Source organism: Podarcis erhardii (assembly GCF_964252035.2).
Source record: "Podarcis erhardii genome assembly, chromosome: 5".
Lineage (NCBI taxonomy): Eukaryota > Metazoa > Chordata > Lepidosauria > Squamata > Lacertidae > Podarcis > Podarcis erhardii.
Genome location: NC_138509.1, coordinates 37,618,287 through 37,640,553, shown reverse-complemented (window position 1 = coordinate 37,640,553; position 22,267 = coordinate 37,618,287). Strand labels below are relative to the sequence as shown.

The 22,267-nt window shown below is 40.8% G+C and overlaps 1 protein-coding gene across 1 annotated transcript in view; it reads right to left on the bottom strand.

Annotated features, from left to right (window-relative positions):
- Positions 1-2,742: 2,742 nt before the first annotated feature.
- The window catches only part of MYOF (myoferlin), an 85,726-nt gene continuing 66,201 nt past the window's right edge, over positions 2,743-22,267 (bottom strand). Inside the window, exons 36-52 of the mRNA XM_081863593.1 lie at positions 21,075-21,151; positions 17,626-17,637; positions 16,044-16,142; positions 15,447-15,572; positions 15,123-15,278; positions 13,484-13,575; positions 12,635-12,805; positions 11,492-11,640; positions 10,963-11,102; positions 9,980-10,068; positions 9,170-9,265; positions 8,430-8,571; positions 6,925-7,024; positions 6,590-6,783; positions 5,854-5,963; positions 4,164-4,311; positions 2,743-3,408 (exon numbers count right to left, since the gene is read on the bottom strand). Of these exons, the coding sequence (XP_081719719.1) occupies positions 3,364-3,408; positions 4,164-4,311; positions 5,854-5,963; positions 6,590-6,783; positions 6,925-7,024; positions 8,430-8,571; positions 9,170-9,265; positions 9,980-10,068; positions 10,963-11,102; positions 11,492-11,640; positions 12,635-12,805; positions 13,484-13,575; positions 15,123-15,278; positions 15,447-15,572; positions 16,044-16,142; positions 17,626-17,637; positions 21,075-21,151 (1,946 nt within the window). The 3' untranslated portion in view covers positions 2,743-3,363. The remainder of the gene's footprint in view (positions 3,409-4,163; positions 4,312-5,853; positions 5,964-6,589; positions 6,784-6,924; positions 7,025-8,429; positions 8,572-9,169; positions 9,266-9,979; positions 10,069-10,962; positions 11,103-11,491; positions 11,641-12,634; positions 12,806-13,483; positions 13,576-15,122; positions 15,279-15,446; positions 15,573-16,043; positions 16,143-17,625; positions 17,638-21,074; positions 21,152-22,267) is intronic.

Here is a 22,267-nt window from a genome sequence, read left to right as displayed (position 1 = left end):
TTTCCGTGCGCTGCTCTGGTTCGCCAGAAGCGGCTTAATCATGCTGGCCACATGACCCGAAAGCTGTACGCTGGCCCCCTCGGCCAATAAAGCGAGATGAGCGCCACAACCCCAGAGTCGGTCACGACTGGACCTAATGGTCAGGGGTCCCTTTACCTTTATATCATCATAACAGTCATGGCTTCCCCCGAAGAATCATCACAAAGCCACAGTTCTAAGTCCCCTTAGCAAACTATTTGGGGTAAGCCATAATCTTTAAATGTATGGTATGGATCTCTCTGCCTTCTCTCCTTCTTCCTTTTCTTCAGTTCCCTGTCAGTGGCCAGCAACTGTCTTCTTCCTCTTTTTCACTTACCAGTTGATATTCCTAGGCCTCAGGTTTCTTCAGTCACCCAGCGTTCCACTACTTGCCAACTGCAGACATCACGCTAACCATAAAACACAGACTATGGGGTAACTCTAACACCTTAAGTTCCAGCTTTTGGTTATCATAAGTTTATGACGCTATAGCTGTTTTAGCCAAATAGCCTTTCTCCTGCAACACATTTTCATGACTGAGGCAGCAGGAAAAGCTACGTAGGGATAGCTCCCTTAAGGCAGGGTACTCTTACAAAGCATGGTGCTTTTAAAAGTGTTTGAGCAAGTCGTAGGTATTTTTGCTGTAGGCTTTGATGAGCAGTTGTTACATATTGAAAAGATCTGCTCAGTGGTTTTAGGACTGTGAGTGGCTGATGCATTGCCAGTTCAAAAAAAATAACTTCTTGTCACCTTCACACTGCAAGTGTGAAGGATTGCTCAGGTTCCATTTTCATTATTATTTCCCCCAGAATGGCGCTGACCAAATCTCTCTTTAATAGTATTTTAGCCTTTGGATGAAAAGCAACTCTTCTGTGTTTTCCATCCCCTGTTAAATTTGTGTCACTGACTGAAAGGCCTTAAATCAGGAGTGATCAAACTTGCATTGACACAAGTTGCTGGTTGCTGCCAGAGTATTACAATTTCAATACTGAAGTGACAATCCATGTGGATTGTGATTAGTTCCAGCTCTGAGCTGTCACGTTTAGGTCATGCCTCTCAAGTCGGTTCTTTCCAGTCCCAAATAAAAGGCTATTATATCTTGACAGCACAACCGTTCCACGCTGGCACATAACACTCCACATTATGGAAATGATTTCCTGAAATTATACCCACCAGCTTACCTCAGAAAAATTTAGCTGATTATCATTTACCCACAAAAAGGTGCAAACCGACTGAAATCTACACATCTTTTTACACAGACGCAAGGTCTGCCCTGTCATGACTCATACCAATGGCAGAGAGAACCTTGTAACATCTATAGCTGCCATATTCTTATTGGTAGTGACAGGGCAAGCTGGGCTCCAACAGGAAATAAAGCAAAATTGCAGAATCCTAAATGTTTGCTCATAACCACACTTCACATATAAGTATAAACATATGTTAAAACTACAGTTTAGGGTGCCCTACAATAGGGGTGCCTATTGTATTGTAACTAAAGCCTTTTCTTTATTTCGTTAGTGACATCTGAGGATGAATTGGGCAATGTCAAAAGAGGGGAGCTGGTTCACATGTGCACATATACACCATCTTGGTTATACAAGATTTGATTCCTCTCAGCTGCTTGTGTGGACTTGCTCTGTTTTAAAAGATTGTGCTAGATATTGGAGGGCATGAAAGTTCTGTCTGTGATGGCTCATTCACACATGTAAGTTACAGAGAGGGCAGGATGGACTTGCAGGATGTTTAAGGCAGCAATGCTATATACACTTACTGTACTTTTCCGCGCATACGACTAGGATTTTATCTTTAAAAGTTATGTTAAAATTTGGAGGTTGTCCTATGCACGGATAGTATATCCCTCCATTTTCTTAATTTGGAGTCCCCCCAAAAGGAGCCTCTTATACACGGGGTTTGTGTGTGTGTGTTATACACAGAAAAATACGGTAACTGGCTAGCGGTTGTGGTTCCTTAGGGAGCAACAAACCACATTCCCAGGTACAAATATAATGGGAAGCCAAAGTGATTGGATAGTGTACCCTCAACCCCCTGGCTTGCTGTAGCAGTCAATCCTATATCAGGGGTCAGCAAACTTTTATCGCAGGGGGCAAGTCCACTGTCCCTCAGACCTTGTGGGGGACCGGACTATATATTTTTTGGGGGGGGGATATCTCCCCTCCCTTCTCCACAGCACTGGATGATCCCCGGTGGCTGCTTACCTGTGCCTTGTGAGTGGCAAGGGCTGGCGGTGGCAGCGGAGGGATGATGAGCAGCGCGAAAGGGCTGGCTCCGGAGAGGGGCTGCTTAAAATGGCGCTTAGCCAACCGTGGCTCAACAAAGCCCAGCCACCTTCCTCCTCTAGGCAGGGTGGGGAGAAGCCAGGAAGAGAAAGGGAGGAGGCGCCACCAAGATGTGTTTGGGGAGGGGGGAAATGGCGCAGCCTGAACAATCAGAATCCCCACACCGATCCACGCGGCGATTCCTGGACTGACCACGGGCCGGATCCAGAAGGCAATTGGGCTGGATCCAGCCCCTGGGTCTTAGTTTGCCGACCCATGTCCTATATAGTTAATCCTCACTCACCCCATTCATTGATTTCAGTGGGATTATGGGTATCCAACTGCACAGTATTGTAATTATGATACTACCACCGTCTTGACATCTGATTTTTGCTGTTGTGAACACATAATTGAAATTAGAAGTAACTATAATAATCACAATGATAAATCATGAGTTTATATTGCTTTATTTCATCATTTTGCTCAAAAAGTTGAACCACAGCGAATGGAAGCTTGTTGCTGTAAATATGTCCTTTTAAAAACATGAGGTTCACACAGCTGGTGAACAATTATTATTGCACTGTTTTGTTTTTTTCATTTCTAAAAATGTAAGTAGTGCCTGCTTTTTCCATAAATCAAGAGGCAGGATTTCAAAGTGCTCATGATAAAAAAAATACTTTAAGTAGAGTGCATCTTTAAAAAGGAGAGAGAAAGAGAAAGCTTTCTGGAATAATGTTTTTGGAAAGTAATTTTTAAAACAGATGATAACATAACAAGAAAATGAACTGTTGTAGTCAAAACGCTGAACTGTAGCATAGTATTTTACAGTTGGCACCACCCAATACATCATACATAACAGTTCAATTCTTAGAAATGACCCTCTTCCTGGTTAAAAACACAAGCAGCTTGATTTATGCAGCGATCCTATCCAGGGAGTAAGTCCCACTGAATTCAGGGGGGCTTGTTTTTGAGTAGATATGTATAGGATTATCAGGTGGTTATGTTGGGTCCAAAGGTGGAGGTTTCAAAACCTTACTGGAATGTAACATTTTATAGAAAAGAGTATTCCTTAACCAGATGAAAATGGATTCACAATCTTCATTGACAGGTAGTTCTACAAAAAAAGAGAAGGAAAAGTGATCAAAGTGCATTCTGAATTTAAACACACACTTATTTTAGTTGAAGAGTGATTCGCTAAAACTCAGTTCAACATACTTTTAATTTAATTTAGGTTCTTTATATCCTGTCCCACACCCACAGATCTCTGGGCAGGTAACAATAAAATCCATAAAACCACATTATCAATTAAAAAAATCACAACAATACAATCAAAATAGCAATTGAACCCATTTCAAATGGCAGTGAAGCTATTGTCAAAGACCTGGACAGGACAGCCTGGCATCTAAAGATCAGCAGTTTAGGCACCAACTAGATTTCAAGGGGGAGGGAATTCCAAAACTAGGGTGCCACCATTCATATCTGCCCTTGTTTCCCAGGAAAATGTACCATTCTAATGCTGGGATGCTAAGGATCATCCTCCCCAGATCTGTAAAATTTGGATTTGGCTGAGAAATGTATTGGCAGAGCTTTGAGAACTGGAGTAACTCGGCTAGTGGCCTCGGTCAACAAAGGAGCTAGCTGCTACATCTGCATTACATCTTGTTCCAAGTTATCTTCAGAGATAAACCCTCCAAAGATATAAAATACCTTAAGGGAAATGACAGGCAATTTATTTCCTCCCCTTTCCAATGATAGTAATTCATGCACTGCTCCCTGGACAGGAGCATCAGGCTTGTATCCTGAATTAAAACCTATAACAGACACAATGTCACAAGCAAAAAACACTATTACACGTTTTTAAATGCTTACCGGCAGTGAGTACAATAGAATTGCTACAAACAAGAGCACAATCAGGAGGAGGATGATGCCAATGAAGACCCACTTAAATCTGCGCCACACAATGAACTTCATTGTCTTGCATGGATTTGTGAACCAAAGGAAAGATGTATCTGGTCGGCTATATTTTGGAACAACAACAAAAAAAAGTTGGTTACCTTAGCAAGGAACTAGCATATTTATTGCTAATGAACTGTGTTCTCGATTTTGTGTAAGACAACGATTGCCAACCTGGTAGCCTCTGAACAACTTGGACTACAGTTCCCATCAACCCCTGCCAGCAATAGTCAGGGATCATGGGAATTGTAGTCCAGCAATATCTGGGGGGTATCACCTTGGCTACCCCATTATAGTTGATCATGCTTAGAGCATCTCATACAAAGACAAAAGGCAGATGTTTTAAAATAAGACCAGTTTGAGCCAATTTGCTGTAAATTCACATTTCTATTGCCTTTATCTTCTTCTATGCAGGATAGGAGTCTTCAGGTGAGAGTCTTCAATCTATTCACTTCTATGGAGCTGAGCCTGCTATTCCAAATATTGAGTTCGGGAAAGGAAACTGGGTTTCTCCCATCCAGAATTTTCCTAGCTGCATGGTGCCTTTGGAATTTTGCCAGTCCTGTAGTTGGGCCAACCTTGCTTCTAAATCTTACACAGTAGTTTTCTGTCCCTCATCCTTTTCATTTTCTTGCAGTGTTTGCCCGGCCTTTGCCTCTCTTGATGCCACTACCAGCTGTGCTCTGATGTCACACAGTTGTAATGGTTCCTCCATGACTTCCATTGCCTACTCTGCTCTGAGAAGGTTCAAACAATTCAAGAACTAGGGAGCCGAATCCCAATATGAAATCTGAATGCCAAGTTTCATTGACAATTTTTTATTAATGAAATCACATTACTATTACCTACATGTTGCCTTGGGCTTTTACATGACTCCTTACAGTCAAGTGGGGTTTAAATGAAAACAGGCACATGATATTTGCTGCTTAGGTATAAAAGTTAAATTATCTGATAACTTAGTAAAGCCTAGCATATAATGTCTCGCATTTATAAAACTAAAGACCAGATAGTTCAGAATTTTGATTATGTGCTGCAGAGGGGGCTTATATATCATGGATAGGTTCTATAAAACATCCAGTATATAGTTGATGCTAAATGTTTTAAAATAGTTGATTTTTTTAATTCATGTTACAGTCTGTTATTTCTTGAGAACACTGTGTTGGATCCTGACTTGGTCATGCTTAGAATAAAATCATTTATTTCAATGGGTTTACATTAAGCCTGACTAAGGTCACACCCACACAATACATTTAAAGCACTCTTATATCACTTTTAACAGTCGTGGCTTCCCCCATGAATTGTAGTTTGTTAAGGGTGCTGGAAATTGTAGTTCTGTGAGAGGTCTCCTAACTTTCAACACCATTAACAAATTGTAGCTCCCGGGATTCTTGGGGGGAAGCCATGACTTTTAAAGTGGTATAAGGGTGCTTCAGATGTATGGCACAGAAGTCTAGATTTGGCATAGCATTCATTCATCTCCCATTCCCACAACTTCCATCATCCACAGCCAGCATAGCCAATCAGAAATGCTGGGCATCGTAGTCTAACAACATCTGGATACTCAAGGTTAAAGAATATTGAATTCAAATATAGCAAAGTATCTTACTTTGGTTGCTCTAATTTGGGGTTCATATTAGGTTCATCTCTCCCTTTACCAGCTGGCCGTTCATCAATGTCTTTTTCACCAAGGACTTCCAGAGTCATCTCAACTTTACCCTTCAAATAAATGAAAATACCATCAAGTAAAACAGACCTCCAGTGTCAGGCATTGCAGATGAAGAAGAGGAATTACACAGGGTGAGCTAGGTTCTTAATGCTTCCCATTAAGTTTTAAGAAACAAAACTGGAAATTTGTGTGCATAGAATCCTTGGGTTTATATGCCACAAAACATTAATTATTATATATTTTCAAGCCATATAAAATGGGGGGGGGCATGCATGAAGATATAGATCACAGCTCTTGAAGCAGAAAATATTATGAATGCATTAAAATCAATGAGAGATAAGCTATTCATGTCAGTTGGTCCTGGCTGTAATCACTGGATCTTGTTGTGCACATCTGGGGCAGGTTAGTGATAAGTTATTCCAGCCTCTTCCACCTTGGTGCCCTCCATATGTTTTTGACAATCGTTTCCATTAGCCCCAGCTCTGATGATGGACACAACATCTGCAGGTCACCAGTTTGAGGAAGGCTGAGTTATGCTATTATGATATTTTGCTCATGATATTTAAGGAAGGTGGAGAAGTGCTGGAGGGGGGAGGGAGTTATAAGAGATTTAGAGGCAAAATGAAACCCTGGCAACTAATAATGTAACTATTTATGCATATTAACGGGGACGTACAGCCAAAACACGGGAGCCATCTTTTTCTGCATAGCATGGCCACCATCCCCTCATGGATTTCTGTTCAAAGAGTGAAGCAGTCTTAGGGGTCTTGAGAGTGTTAGTTGGCTTGTATTCTGGAATCATGTCCAAAGAGCACTTTTCTGGAGACTTTGCTGGCACAATTGCATTGTGTAAATCAAGTTCAACAAAACCTATAAGAAAAGACAGAAGGGTGGGTGGGTGGGAAATCTGGTCACGCACTTCGTTTCTCTCCAAATGAAAACTTGACAAAAATCTCTCCCTTTGCAAAACTCCCCACCCAACCAACCCATATTATACTTCAAAGGGCATACCGAGATAGTCATCCAAGGAAAACTTATCATTGTCCCATATTTGAATAAGCAGCTTGGGTGGAATTCTGAATTCTGTATTGTCAAGGCTCCAAAAGTGTTCCTAAGGAGAACAAAACCAGTAAAAAGAAATAGTAATTTTCATGCCTGCTGCAGTGACCCAACCTCCCTCCCACTGCCCCTAATTCCATCTCTCTGTCAGCAGCATTTCCACAAAAAGGGAGTTGTGACTACAGGAAAAAAGTGTGTGCCTAAAGCTGGGTTGGGCAACCTTTTGGCCCACCGGGGGACCCAATTCCCCAAACCAAATCTACCTTTCAATCAGCTCATGTTTGGGCAGGTGATCTCAGATGATGGACAGAGTTAAATTCTGCATTGGCCAGACTCACTGTTTCCTACAAGGAACAGCACTATGCAGCCACAGCAGCACGCTCAACTTCAGCTAATGAGCGAAGAGTTAAATCCTACTCAGTGCTAATTTGCTGCTTAATATCTCTCCCCCCCCACCTCTGCAGGCCAATTTTGATGAGTCAGACACCTGACATCATCATGACTGACAGTGCATGGCTCCACCCACCTGTCAAAGTTGGCCAGTAGAGGTGGAATGAGAAAGAGATTTGGTCTGCTGGCCAAAAAGGATCACATTCAAAAGCAATTCATTAGAAGGTCCTCTGCTTGCCTAAACTGGTGAAAACTTTTGCTGCTGCACTCACAGCAGACAAGTAATTGGTTTCCTTGCATCTGAACTGTCAATATATTGCTTTTTTTAAAAAAAGAATCTTACCTGAAATTTTCACACTATGAAACACTTTAATATTATGCAGGTTTGTAGTTCTGGAGCCAAAAAGGTGTGGAGTTTATTTTTTGTATCTTAGAACTCATTATCAGACATAGTGGAAAGAAAACTGTATCTCAGGGATATGCAAAGCAAGGTTCATAACAAAATATTTGCATTTTAAAATATTCAGGTGGCAAGGAGTGACGAATACTTGCTTGAATGTGTGAATTTGGTAAAGGCCACAATCTGACCTACCTATGGGCTACTCTAGATATGACATTACAGATACCTGTAATAGTTCTTCCAATATTAAGGCTGATTTTTCTTTATATGAAAAGCAGATGTGGGAGGCTGGAAGTTTCAGTGGAAGAACAGTAAGTGGGGAGGGCTTTTTAACCCTTTCTACTCTGGTCATTTCCTTCCCAAAATCATGTTCTTATACTCTGCTACTTTTCTACTTGTCTCTTTTCCTCTATGGATGGAAAAGCATCTGTGCAGGGGAATAGCAAATCTGAGCAGAAAAAAACAAAGGAGGGGACAGAACTTTCCTTCCATTCCAAACAGATCTACCAAAACATGTGGCTGTGGAAGTTGCAGTTTGCTGTGTCGTTTTTTATTTTTTTAAAAGATTCAGGAAAAATCTACACACAACTCAGTGTCTGGTGCAAGGCCTTTGGCTGTGAATGGCCAAGCTTAATTTTTATTACTAACATAATCAGAGAAGAATCACCTTTTTTGAAACAGTACAGAGCTGCTCAGCTGGGAAATACTCAAAAGGAAAAATAAATCTCCAGTTGAAGTTCCCTTCCCCGTCTAGGGACCTGTAATGCACATCTGTTTTCTGCTTATTTTCTTCATGGCCAGGCATCCATCTGAAAGTCAGAAACAATGACATTTAGCTGTGTATAGTGAATAGGACTGATGGCTTTGCACAATGCAGCAACACTTCACTGCAGCTTCGGAGCTGTAATGTTTATGTTGCAAAACACCAGAACTGAAACAGAGACCCTGGCACTCTCTTGTCTGATTTCATCCCAAATAGCTCCACTAATCTCAGTGTAATGTGGCCAGTTCTGCCAGTTAGATATATTGCCAGTAATCGTTCCCAATGTCCCCATTAAACTTCCTACACCCAAGATAACAAAGAAGTCATTTGACAGGGCCAGCTCAAGACATTTTCGTGCCTGAGGACAACGTTCCAGCCTTTCATTAATTCCTTCTTTCAGTAATGACATCACAGGCAGCTGCCTTGTACCAAGTCCATCTAGCCCAGCTCTGTATTCTCTGACAGGAAGTGGCTCTTCATGCTTCCAGACACGGGTTTTTCCCTCCTTGAGCTGCTGGGGATTGAACCTGGAAACTTCTGCAGTCAAAGCTCAATGCAGTGGTACTCTTAATGAGAACCAGACCTTTAAATTGATCTTACAGTTGTGTTCATCATTAACAAGATCTGGGATATGGGTCTCTTACCCTTTCACATAGATATCACTCATCTCTTCCCCTGTGATGCTTTTTTCATCCAGGATGACATCCTTTGTGTTCCACACAATTACCCGCAGTTCATACCTGGAATACAGGATTTGCTCTTAGGTTTATATCCAGCAGATCAGAGGGAGCCAATATGGTTCGTTCCTGATGTTTTGGACTGCAGTTCCCATCATCACAAGCCAGCATGGCCAATGGTCAGGAATGGTTAAACTTGTAAAGGGTTCCCATTCATCTTTAAAGTCACAGTTATCCTCGTCATGTAATTTGTGTGTCAGTATTTAAAGAAACAACAAAATGAACTGGACTCCTTGGCAGGTTTTGAATAAACATTCACAAACTTTTTACTGATAATATTTAGATAGATAAATTAAGGATCTGTACAGTTTTGTAACATGCAGAAAATAACATATGTTGGTAAACCCGAGAGAGAAGCTGAGGGAAGTCGGGGGGGGGGAGAAGGGGAGGGTGGGTTATGTTTTGGTGAGGGGGGAGGGAAAAAATAGGGGGGATTTAAGGATGATATGCTTTTTGATAATATGTTATGTTGAAATTACTAATAAAAAATATTTTTTAAAAAGGAATGGTTAAACTTGTAGTCCACAACATTTGGAAGGCACTTGGTTGGATATCCCTGTTGTGGAGTATAAAGAACACGTTTGTATTCTAGCAGTGGAAAGGACTGGAACAGAATATGAAGTAATCATATTCTGCTCATAATCATCACTGCAGTTAAAGAGTCAACATGGAAGTTCCAAAAAAGCATGCCACCTACTGTAATCCTTATTTACTTACTTCTTAGCCTTGCGAGGAGTGATGTTGAAAGGAGGGCCGGGTGGACCCATGCTTTTGGGGAAAACATCCACCCACATCTGAAGCTTCCCCTGTATCAAGTAAGGCAATCGTGTCAGGTCTTTTTTTTAAAAAAACAAAAACAAAAACCCTGTTATATGACATTATCAATATTCCAATTTGATATCATGGCCTGAATCCAAAGAACCATGCAGCTTATTGCATATGCACAGTTAGACCTTGGGCTTGATTCTCCACTCTTGCACCTGCCTACCATGTCACATGGCAACACATGGTTGAAACACATGAGACCTTTCAAAAGTAATTTATGACATGGCATTGCTGGGTTTTCTGTTGTTTCAAGGTGAAGATGTCAGAAAATTCACTTGGAACGCCCAAGCCCTTGCCACAGTCAATACAGCGCTTGAAGTGCTGTGAAAAATTACAGGTCTTTACCAAAACACCAAGAACGGAATACTGCAGTGACCCATGAAACAGCTTCTCATACCACTTCATATAATAACAAAACAAACAAACAAACAAACAAACAATGCTTAACATGCAGGGGGGAAACCAGAAGTTCACCCTGCCCCCAAATGGCAAAATATGATAAAGATGAAAAATCCTCATCCAGCTCTAATTGTGTGTGGTTTTTTTTTGGGGGGGGGGGGTTGATACAGCTAGAGGTCCCAGTGGATACACAGTGCACTTTTTTTCTTCTAAAAAAATGTTTAGGAGTACTGTCATTTTCCTACTCCTATTGAAATACTGCCCCTCAATGAGGCCAAACTTAGATTCATAAAGTGTTTAGGGGTAGGCATCCCCCTGCGTCCTCCCAGAAAAAAACACTGTATCTACATCAGGTATGTGATGCCAAGCCAGTCACCAGGGGACTTGGTGGATGTAACTGATGATGTAGAGCTGAGCTCCTTGAAAGAAAAGTGGGATATAAATGCAGTAATAAATAAAATATAAATGTATAGTACTTGTGAGATGTTTGGCTGGAAGGTACTGCACAAAGTTCTTGTCTCTACATGCTCAGGCACCAAGCCCTGAGTTCTGAGAATGTAAAGGGCAAGCCGTTCTTCACCAGGCCCAAGGTGTTCATGCAGTTTTTTGTTGGCCTCTGAAGTAAAGAAAGAAAAATGTAAATCAGTAGGCATTGACCGCCAAATACTGAAATTAGCAAGTATAAATATATACAATCATTCAATAGATTTATTGTGGACCAAGAACAGCCTGCTAGATCTATGAGCACATGGGGTTTTCACTGCTAGCTATGGAAAGGCAAAATTCCACTCAGTCATGCATTGCATCTCTTTCACTTTCCTATAGTGAACAATTGGAAAGCCCCAGTTCCACATGCTGATCTGGTATTCCACGTCAAAACTACTGGCTACAATTGACAATGAAGTTTCAATTCTATATTCTTATAAATATAAATGCTCAAGGAAAACACAGTGGGGACAGCACAAACACAAATCAGCGAAACTCAATAACAAGGAGAAAACTTACCAAATTCTTCCAAAGTGTATTCTCTTCCTCCATAACTAATCCTCCTCCCGTTTTCAGAAAGGACTGGGGGAGAATAGCCTTTGACCCTGGCTAAATTTTGCAAGAGTTGTGTTGGCTTCAGTTGGTCTCTCCATGTATTGATACCTGAGCTTTTTTAGGAATTAAGAGAAAAATTCAGGATAGATAGACAGCATGTTTCTTGGATGCAGGCACATCATTTCTTAGTAACACTTTGCCATATTCCTCAATATGATGAATGAGTGGATGGAATTATGTTGAATTTAAAAGACGGGAATTCGACTCCACAATAGGGTGTTTTGCAAAACTAAAATATGCTAGGCTATTTTGGAGCCTATGAGAACTAGTTTAGCCTTCTTCTGAGCCCAAGTGATTTCCCCTCCATTGCCAATCACCTATTTCAAGCCTGAACAAACTGTGCTCACTCAGCTTCAAATCATAGTTGATAAAGCTGGCTGTTTTCACTAAGCATAGTTAAGATTAACCACATTTTATGATTCGGAGGATACACTAAACTGTGGCTAATCTAAAATGGAAGCGGAGCTTCTAATTTTTTTCTAGCCAAGCTGGAGGAAAAGAATGAAGTACCGTATATTAGTCTGGGTGGATGCTATGCTCATTCCTGAAACCATGGTTTAATGTTATGTCTGAATGAAGCCAAACATACACACACTTCAAGGCTATATTTTTTGTTGCAATGAAAATGAAGTGCCCACATGAAGGATGCTTCCCCCTTGATTTCTTACACACACACTGAAGCTGTAAAATATTATTTGGCACTGCTCACAAGGGCTTCCCATTTCCTGTAATGAAAGCAGCAGTCTTAGATATGAATCCTTTTCACTTATGAAGCTGCCTTATTGAAAAGCACACATGTGCAGGAGCTTCAGGGACACATTGGCATATATATATAGGATTCTGAACTGAGGTAAGTTCAGTGGAGACATTGCTTTAATCAGGAAAGCCATAGCATATCCTATCACAGTCTGTGAAAATGCAGTAAATATGAGGCGTTAAGTCCAGCCAAGATAACTGCTTCTAAGGAACGTTGTTTTCGCAGGGAGACATTTAATCATGGGCTTAGGTTTTCCATGTTTTTAATAGCTATAGCAGTGAGCAACTTACACACAGTACTGCTGTGGTATTCCACACTGAGATCCAAAGCGGGAGAGAAATCTGTTTTCCAAATCAATGATGGTTTCACCAACTTTTTCATCTCGAGTCAGCATATCATAGTCATAAACAGAAATTTTCAGATCCTTCTCTTGAGGCAAGAAGCAACTCAGTTCGTACATTCTAAACACAGGAATATTTGGCATGTTTGAAATTCAGAAAACTAACCACCCTGAAAACATTAGTGACACTCACAACAAATACGATCAGCATTTTTCATAAACCAGTAAGCCACTGCAATTGGAATTACTAGTTAAACACCCTGCAAGGGTCACTATGGACCTGTGGGCTGATACAAGATAATTGGCTGATAGAAAAAACAGCAAATGAGTACTATAAAAATCCTTATTTCTAACTTATACATACATCTTAATTCGTCACATTCTGAGGACATTAGCATATCATTAGCACAAGGATTAAACTCTCTACCTTCTTCCAAAATCCCCCACCCCTTCCTTTTAAAAAACTGTATACAATTCCAGTTTATTAACTGGAATATTAGTACTATCAGCAGTACTAATGGGAGAATTATCTTCCTCTGTAAATTGAGGTGAATGTTCTAGTCCATCCCTCACTGTGTTCTAATCCAATTCAGGATCCTCCCATAACAAAAAAACAGAAGAAGAGCATGCCACACTTCCCCCCCATTCCCCTGACTTTTTTTTTTCATAAGTAAGAGTAAGGTGAAATAAAGATTTCTTGAAACAAAATTAAGGCTATGACAAGGCATAATTGTTCTTTAATCTATGAGAGGATTAGAGCCATTCTAATCACACAGAAGGAGGAAGTCTTAAAAGTTACCTGCCAAAAATTGGATTGATAGTGTTGGGAATATAATGATCTCTGTCTTCCACCACTTTTTTGCCCAAGGTGATTTTAATATAAGGATCACACTGTTTGGAAACAAGGGTATTTTTAATTCATGTGCACTGTAGGATTGATAATTAATACATGCCACATTTTCTAAGAAGGTCCATGTCTATATATGGAGCTCCTACACAAGGAAACTTCCCAAGGAAATTTGGCCGATGGAACAGGTCTGGGCATGCAGCCTTTTGTGCAGATAGAGCTGGCCCTTTCACCTAAGAGGCTGGAGAACCACTCCAGCTCTTCCCAGCAAGGAGCGCCATTTATGCCTTGGTGCACTGGTCCCTGCAAGTAATTGCTATGTTAGTCATTACAATCCTTATCTCATCTATTGCTGTGACACCACTGTGAGGCAAGTAACAGATGCTGCCTTTTAAGAGATATAGATGGGGGAAGTGACTTGCTTAGGAGCACCTGGGGGAGTCCATGTCCACCTGAAAATTTCAGCATTCTCAGTCATGGTATTATTTTATAAAACATTTCAGTATTCATAGCTCTGTACAGTCCTACCTTGGATCCCAAATGCCTTGTGAGTCGAGCGTTTTGGCTCCCGAATGCCGCAAACCCAGGAGTGTTCTGGTTTGCAAAAGTTCTTCAGAACCTGAATGTCTGACATGGCTTCTGCGGCTTCTAATTGGCTTCAGAAGCTTTCTGCAGCCAATTGGAAGCTGTACCTTGGTTTCCAGCCCAGTATACCTGAAGGAGTGTCTCCACCCCCATCGTTCTGCCCGGACACTGAGGTCCAGCGCCGAGGGCCTTCTGGCGGTTCCCTCACAGTGAGAAGCAAAGCTACAGGGAACCAGGCAGAGGGCCTTCTCGGTAGTGGCGCCCGCCCTGTGGAACGCCCTCCCATCAGATGTCAAAGAGATAAACAACTACCTGACATTTAGAAGACATCTGAAGGCAGCCCTGTTTAGGGAAGTTTTTAATGTGTGACATTTTAATGTATTTTTAATCTTCGTTGGAAGCCACCCAGAGTGGCTGGGGAAACCCAGCCAGATGGGTGGAGTACAAATAATAAATTATTATTGTTATTATTGTGAACAGTTTTGGAAGTATAATGAACTTCCGGAACGGATTCCATTTGACTTCCGAGGTACCACTGTATATATCTGCCTATTTCTTCCTGCTAAATTATTGCAAAATTATTATTACTATTAATAATAATATTACCTGAATCCTGGTCTAAACCAGAATCCTGGTCCTAAGCTGTACTACAGCTTGCAGACCAGGGATGTCTAACTGGTCAATCATCAGTTTCCGGTGTTGATTATGGGCTCCGTTGTGGTGGCATAAGAGCATCCGGCCCCTCCCCCTCCTCCATTCACGCATGATCGTTAGAACAGAAGACAGAGTTTTCTCTGCGAGGCAGATTGTTCCCTTGGTGAGCGACATTTTCCTCTCCAAAATGGGACTTTCCTCCCTAGAAAAAGCTCAACAACTCAACACCTCAGGGGTAGATCACTGCTAGTTTTTTATTCTGTGAGTAGATTGCAGTCTCTTGGGAGTTGGATGTCCCTGTTGTAGACAATAATGGTCTAATCTTAACGCTCATCTGGAAATGTTAACTCACCATTCCATTGTTATCCTTAGGCTGGAGTTCTAAGCCTCGGACTATATAAATCCGAATGATACACTCTTGAGGCCCACTGTCTGGAAGTTCACGGAACTGCCGAGGAGGAGGTGGTACATTAGGGTCATCTGGTAATGCGTAGATCCTAAAAGAGCCCTATGAAGTTAAACAAAAATGAAAAGGTAAGTCCAAACCAAAACAAGCCTTTTTTACTTGGTTATTACGTATCTGTTCTGTCTTAGGAATGGAGTACTACGCAGAACAGTACCGTACTTAAGCTTGGTTTTCTGCCTAATAATGTAATTTAAGGTGTGCGTGTTTTACCTTAAATTCTCCCACAACACTAGGGTCATCATTTTCTTCAGACCTGCCCCGATGCAGCTTGAAAGTATCACAAAAATCTGTTAAACCCCTAAAATCAGGTACATTCTCCAGTTCACTCTTGTACACCTTGAAACAAAAGTTAGGTAAAATTACAAAAAAAGCATTAGAAACAAACAAGTGGCAAGCTTCAATAAATGCACAACTTTGCAAAACATCCCTAAGTTTTAAAGAAAGTGACTGTGTGTGTATATATAATTCATGGTGCATGTGAAAGAACTTTAGATTGCCTGGGATAATAATACAGTAAGCAGCAATCTGTTATTTGGTGGCGTGATCTTGTCATTTTCCCATAGCACTCATGCAAAATGTGCAGTGATCATGCAAGAGAATATGCCTCTTTCAAAGGTAACTTTGGAGTTTCCCCCCGGGACCTATTTCACAACCCCTTGTACAAAAATAAAAAAGCAATATGCCTCAAGTTTTTTAAAATTGAGGGTGGCAAGTTCAACCAAAAATAGTACATTGAACTAAAGTCTGCTTATTTTTAAAGTTGGCGACATCTTTAAACAACAACAAGAATGCACTCAAAACAAATACCTTTAGCGTATCGTATCCCTTTGCAATATATTGCCCACATTTCTCAGTATCTCCTATTGAAGCATAAAACTTGCTCCACCAGTCGACAATTTCTTCCTCCTATATAAAAATGGGAGATTATAGGTGTATGTAAAAACAAACTGAAATTTCAGGATGATCTATTCTAGCCCATGGATGGGGACCCTGTGGCCCTGTTGCTGAAATACAACTTTCATCAGCCCTATCTGCTGGCCATGTTAATTTGGCCTAAAGGGATTTAGAAGTCCAGCAATACCTGGAAGTTCCCCACAGGCTCCCCACCTCAGATCTAGTCCTTAGGTGTGGAAGCTAGGCAGCACACATGTATAGCAGGGGCCAAGCCTTAACCAATCACAGCAAGCAGAGGAAGGGGCACCTTTAGCTGGATATGTGTGCTGTAGACCTCACCAGAAGACATTCTGATTAAATGGCCCCAAAGTCTATGATGGGGCCAAGAGAGATTCACAGATCATACGGTTCCTGTAGCAAAAAGCTGCAAGGCAGAGAATGGCTCTAGATCTAACAGAGCCTCAAAGCCTCTGGAATGTTGCCAGATTACATTGGATATGCCAGAAAACCCTCTTGCATGAGATGCCTTTTCCTGGCATAGGACCTCTTTCCCCACAATCCCAGCAAGGGCTCTTCCCAGCAGATCTCTTCAGAGTAGGCGCACTAAACTGGCAGACTTGGCTCTGGGTGACCTGAGGGGCACAGAGAGGCCTCCAGTGGTGAAGATTCACATTGGCACATCTATGGCAAGGTGTCAGGAGCGCCGCACATTTGCAGTTCCCTGACCCTAAATTTGGGTGCTGGTGACACTCAACCTGCTTTCCATGCAACTTGTACAGGGAGTGCACTGCAAATAAAAGGCAGAATATGTAAGAAGCTAAAGATTTAGTCCGAAATACAGAGCAGAAAACTGAAGTGACAAAGGTGCATCTGGCCAATTGCTATTGCTTTGTTATATCTCTTCATTTCAACAGAGCTTCATTGGTTCTCTTGTGGATATCTCGTTAAAATAAATACAATGAGGAACGTGGAACTTTTCTTCCAATGGGTTCTCCTTTCAGAGCTGCTTTTTGAGAGGAAATGGGTGGGCCAAAGTGCATGTAGCTCCACCCCTTTATTAATACAGTTGTACCTTGGAAGTCAAACAGAATCCATTAAAAAAGTTTGTTCGGCTGCCAAAGTGTTCGAAAACCAAAGCGCCACTTCTGATTGGCTGCAGGAAGCTCCTGCAGCCAATCGGAAGTTGCAGAAGCCCTGTTGGACGTTCGGCTTCCAAAAGAACGTTTGAAAACCAGTACAGTCACTTCTGGGTTTTGATCATTTGGGAGCAAAAACATTCGAGAACTAGGCTGCTCGAAAACCAAGGTACGACCGTATTCTTCCTTCCAGAAACTTAAACTCATGCAGCCACAACTGACCAGGTTGAGGCTAGTTAACTTTAACAATGTAATGTTATTGTGTGCTGTATTGCCCCATATTTTAGAACATGGTGAGACTTCTTAATAAGTACAAAGGGAATAGTTTACATAACCAAACTAAGGATAGATTTCATTACCTTTTCTGTGAGCTGTTCAGGAGGACACATCCAAAGGGATGGGGAAGGAAAAACCAAAGCAGAATAGTTAAAATTCAACCAATATTTCCCCCCGGTTCTATACACTGAATAAAATAAATTGTGGGTGTTTAATGAATATATTAAATGTGCAGGCAATATATTTTTTTATTTGTGTCTCTGCATATTGACCAAGTATTTATTAGGGTAGTATGTCCATTTCATAACCAACAGACCTGTTAATCCAACAATTTGATACTCCAGAAAATAAATACAGCAATTTGATACAGTTGGAAAATAAAGCATCTAATGGAACTACCACAAGGGCTTAACCTGATTATCAGCCTGACAGTTCCAGGACTCATTCATTTGTTCAGAATCTCCCAAGTAATTAAAACTGCACTGGTGATCTGTTACTGTTAAAAGGTGACTAGGATGTGTTATATAAGAATTCCATTTTATTTCCAGTTTTATGAAGATTGCAGTCATACGCCATGTGATTCCAAATCCACGCTTTAGATAGGCTTACATTATTTTGAATTGCATTGTTTTATCACAGGGCTCCTTTGGGAGGATAGTCAAGAGAGAAAGTTAATAAATAAATAAATATCTAAGCACTTACAGAACCACCTTATGCATGTCTGTTGAAAAGTAAGTTCCAGTGAGTTTGAAAGGACTTATTTTGGGGTTGCAACCTTAATATCTGTTTTATTTTATTGGTTTACCATGATGTGAAAGCCAGTCTTTGTGCAATAAATACTTTCCACTTTCAGCACCTGGTAAAGCTCTGACCATTTGGCTATTGAAAGTTGTAGTTCTATGAATTATTCTATATTGGCGGGGGGAGAGAGAAACTGTTTTTTTCTGGAGTAGGAAACTTGTCATCTCCAAATGTTGTTGGATTCCAACTTCCATCAGCCCAAGCCAGCATGGCCAATGATGAGGGATAATGGGAGTTTAGGTTCAGCAACATCTGGAGGGTCCCAGATCCCCCAGCCCTCCTTTAGAGCTCGAAACAGAGAGAAAGTACTGTGAAACTTATTATTTCGATTGGCATTCTAATGAAAGAGAGAGAAAACACACGCAAAATGAACCATTATTTTCTTGCTGCACTTTGTACAGCTACCACCACCACTTCTGCCCTGATATTTTGAAAATATAAACTTGATGATTCTGTTTGTCTGTAAAACAAATTTCCACAACAAACTACAATTATAACCTCTATCTGTGAATGCCAATGATTATAGTACAGCCCATGAACACTCATTGTGTCCCCAAAACCAATTACGTTTGAGATTTTGGAGAAAACATCCATATAAAGATCAGAGTCATCTACTGCAGGGGTCAGCAAGCTTACCGGACGATGGGCCGGTTCATGCTCCGTCCGTTGGAGGATGGGTCGGAGTGTGTGTGCACACGAGCTCTTCTGGGTCGGAGGAGCGCCCATGCGCATGCACACACACTATTTCCGGTGCACATCCGGGTTGGAGGAGCGCCCATGCGCATGCGCACAGGCACCATCAACCCAGAGGTTGGTCCCCGTGCTACGCTGCGCCATGCCGCACTGCACTATGCCGGTAAGAGCGGGTGGCGGGGGCGGCAGGGGTTGCCATGGGCCGGATAGAAGAGTCCCGTGGGCCGCTACTGGCCCATGGGCCTTAGGTTGCTGACCCCTGATCTACTGCATGTGAAGATAAGAATTTTCCTTCAATATCCAACTTAACTTTTTAAAAATATTTTTATATTTTATTTGCATATTATTCCATCTTATCGTCAACATCCAAATCTGCACCCTATGTGAATTGCTAATGTGAATGCAAGCTTTCCAGTTCCAAATGGAAATACTGCTCTGAAAATGTCCAAATGTGAATGGAAATTTATTTTCTAAGTAAGCATTCTGCTTTAAAACCTGAAAGTTGGTTTTCTCCAAAACCTCCCTGCAGAAGATTCAAAGGAGGAATGAAAGTTCAAGTGAACCAAAGCACCTAAGGCCCCAGGTGAATAGTGTGCATGCATTTTCTTCATACATACATGCACTGTTGTTGGAGAAGCCATTTTGCTGAGTGCTGTTGACATACCGCTTAAACACTAGAAATTGGAATGTAGTTTAGGAAAGTTCTACATCTGTTATTCTAGTCTGTTAACGGCATACTCTTTTTTATTGTTTGCTTCCCCAAGAAGCCTTTATTTTGTCTTACCTTTAAAATATCTCAAATAATTGAAGTCCATATTTTATTGATATATTGATTTTTTAAAGTTTTTTTTAAAAGTTTGCTACGTTGATCTCTTCAAGACCTGAGCATACCACTTCTTCCTTTTCATTCATAAGTGTAATCCTACAACCTCTAGGTAAAATGTGAAGTTATCAAGTAAAACATTACAAGCCACAGGCAGTATACAACCCTACAGTCCTTCCTTTCCCAATCTTTCTTGATAGTGGTTAGTGAATGATGACCTCTAATTATTACAGTCGAACAGGAAGACTGACTGATACAACGAACACATGTTATTATCTGCAAGGACATGGACCTCTGTGGTTTACAATAACACAATGTTTGCTCATCTAATTGGCTCTCTCCATATGGTACAATTAAAGGGCAGCTACACTACATCAAAGACTGAATGAAACGGCAGTCAACGAGGGAGAAGGGGCTTCTCAAAGCAAGACAAACACGGTTTTAAACAACCTGCAATTACACAGAAACAGATAAATCACAATTTTAAAGCTTTTGTATTAAATGATGAACTTCAAATATGTTCATCGTGTGTTAGCACGCAAGCTAAAAAATGCATTAAGTATTAGCACTTGGACTCATATTTGCTATTGATGAACAATCTTGCATATTAGTTAACTGGCAATACTCAGTTTACAGTAAATAATATAGGAGTACGTATTGATGTTCAAAATTACTTTGAACTTGCTAAATGCAAATGTGCACTACATGCATCTAAGCTGAGCCATTCATCTTGCCATGTAATTGAGGAAATAACAGGTAGGCCATGCAACTGACAGGTGTTTTGTTTAACAGCACCTGCATGAAAATGCTATTTGGGCTCCCTAAATTCAACCAAATCTAATTAATATTTTGGATTTTGAACCTCAAGGATTGCCAGTGAACAGGATAAGAGTTCAAACATTATTCATCAATTTATTCACTGAATAATTTTGAACAGCAAATATGTTCTAAAGCTGCTGGCAAGCAATTCACAACCAGCATGAACATATACAAGTAAGAGATTTTCATTTCCACAGAGCAATAAAATAGTAAGACTGGAGAAATAACAAAGTATATGCCATAACATATACTTCTACATTGTATTCCCAGAGCTCCCTCCAACTTTTACAGACACTTTGCCTGGTTAGGTTTGTGTCTGCTGAAGTTGTAGGCTAAAAAGCCAATGAACTGACCACAAAAATGGAAAGAATTGAACCTGCAAATTAAGGCGATTACCTGCGCTGCTAGTAAAGGTTGCGTGTCTTCCACTTCAATGACCACATCTCGCCGAGGTGCAGCTGACAGAAGAGTAACTGCAAATCAAATATTCCATGATGATAAGCAACTCATGGGGGGGGGGGAATCACACCTGTAAACTTTTCTTTAGTCATAATTTTAGCCTTTATTTTTTCCAGTTCCTCCTGCTATCTCTCTTTGTCTAGAAAAGTCTACAGCCTTCACCAAATTGTCAGCTGCCTAGAGCTCATGTACACACAAAACATGTACACACAAAAATATTCTTGAATATATTGTACTTTTGTGTGGATTTTATTGTACACCAATTTGGGAGAAAATCTTGCCTAAAAAGCAGGTGGTAAGTCAGGCTTTATGTTGGGCGGGGTGGGAGAACTAAGATATCTGTAACGCAATTGGTCAGTTAGTTAAGTATTTTTATTTATTTCCTTGATTGGGGGGCAGTTGCTATGCCCATGTAGCCAACAAGGTTATTCCATTTGTACAATGGAATTCCCCCCCCCCAATCTGTTCGGGGGGGGGGAGAGAAGTTCTACTGCCTTACTGTGACAACTTTATTGGATACAAGCCACAATAAAGATAGATGGGTTGGATATAACTGTTAGTCATACGTAGGTCTCCCTGAAATTAATGTAAAAAAACAGTAATGACTAACTTCAGCCCTGTGGATTTCAATGGGAATGTAACTGGCTTAGGTTCGAGACAACCCATTTGCTTTCCACCAGGGAGCTGAAAACTTTTAACTCCATAACTCAGTGTGCAGAACAATGAAAAAGGTGGGACTGGGTCACAGCAGTACCAAGGGTGGCATTGCAAAATCATTTGCTAATATTCTTGCTACTTTCTCAACTTTCTATCATTATGTGTGAATACTAAGGATGGACTTATCAAGACTGTGACAGTTTTGCATGTGTTCATTCATAAGTATATCCTGTCCTGTTTCCACATTAATCTACATTTTTTTAAAAAAATCCACACAATAACTTTAAATACATATTTTTTCTCAAAACATGTATTCCCTCAAAGTACCCATTTCTAAATGAATCCCCCAACATGCAGAGAACTGCACCACAAAATCTGAAGAAGTATAAAAACCAAAGGAAAACTGCATTCAGGTCCCCACCCCAGCCCAGAAGATATAGGTACAGTCAATTTGTATCAAAATTCACGAATAA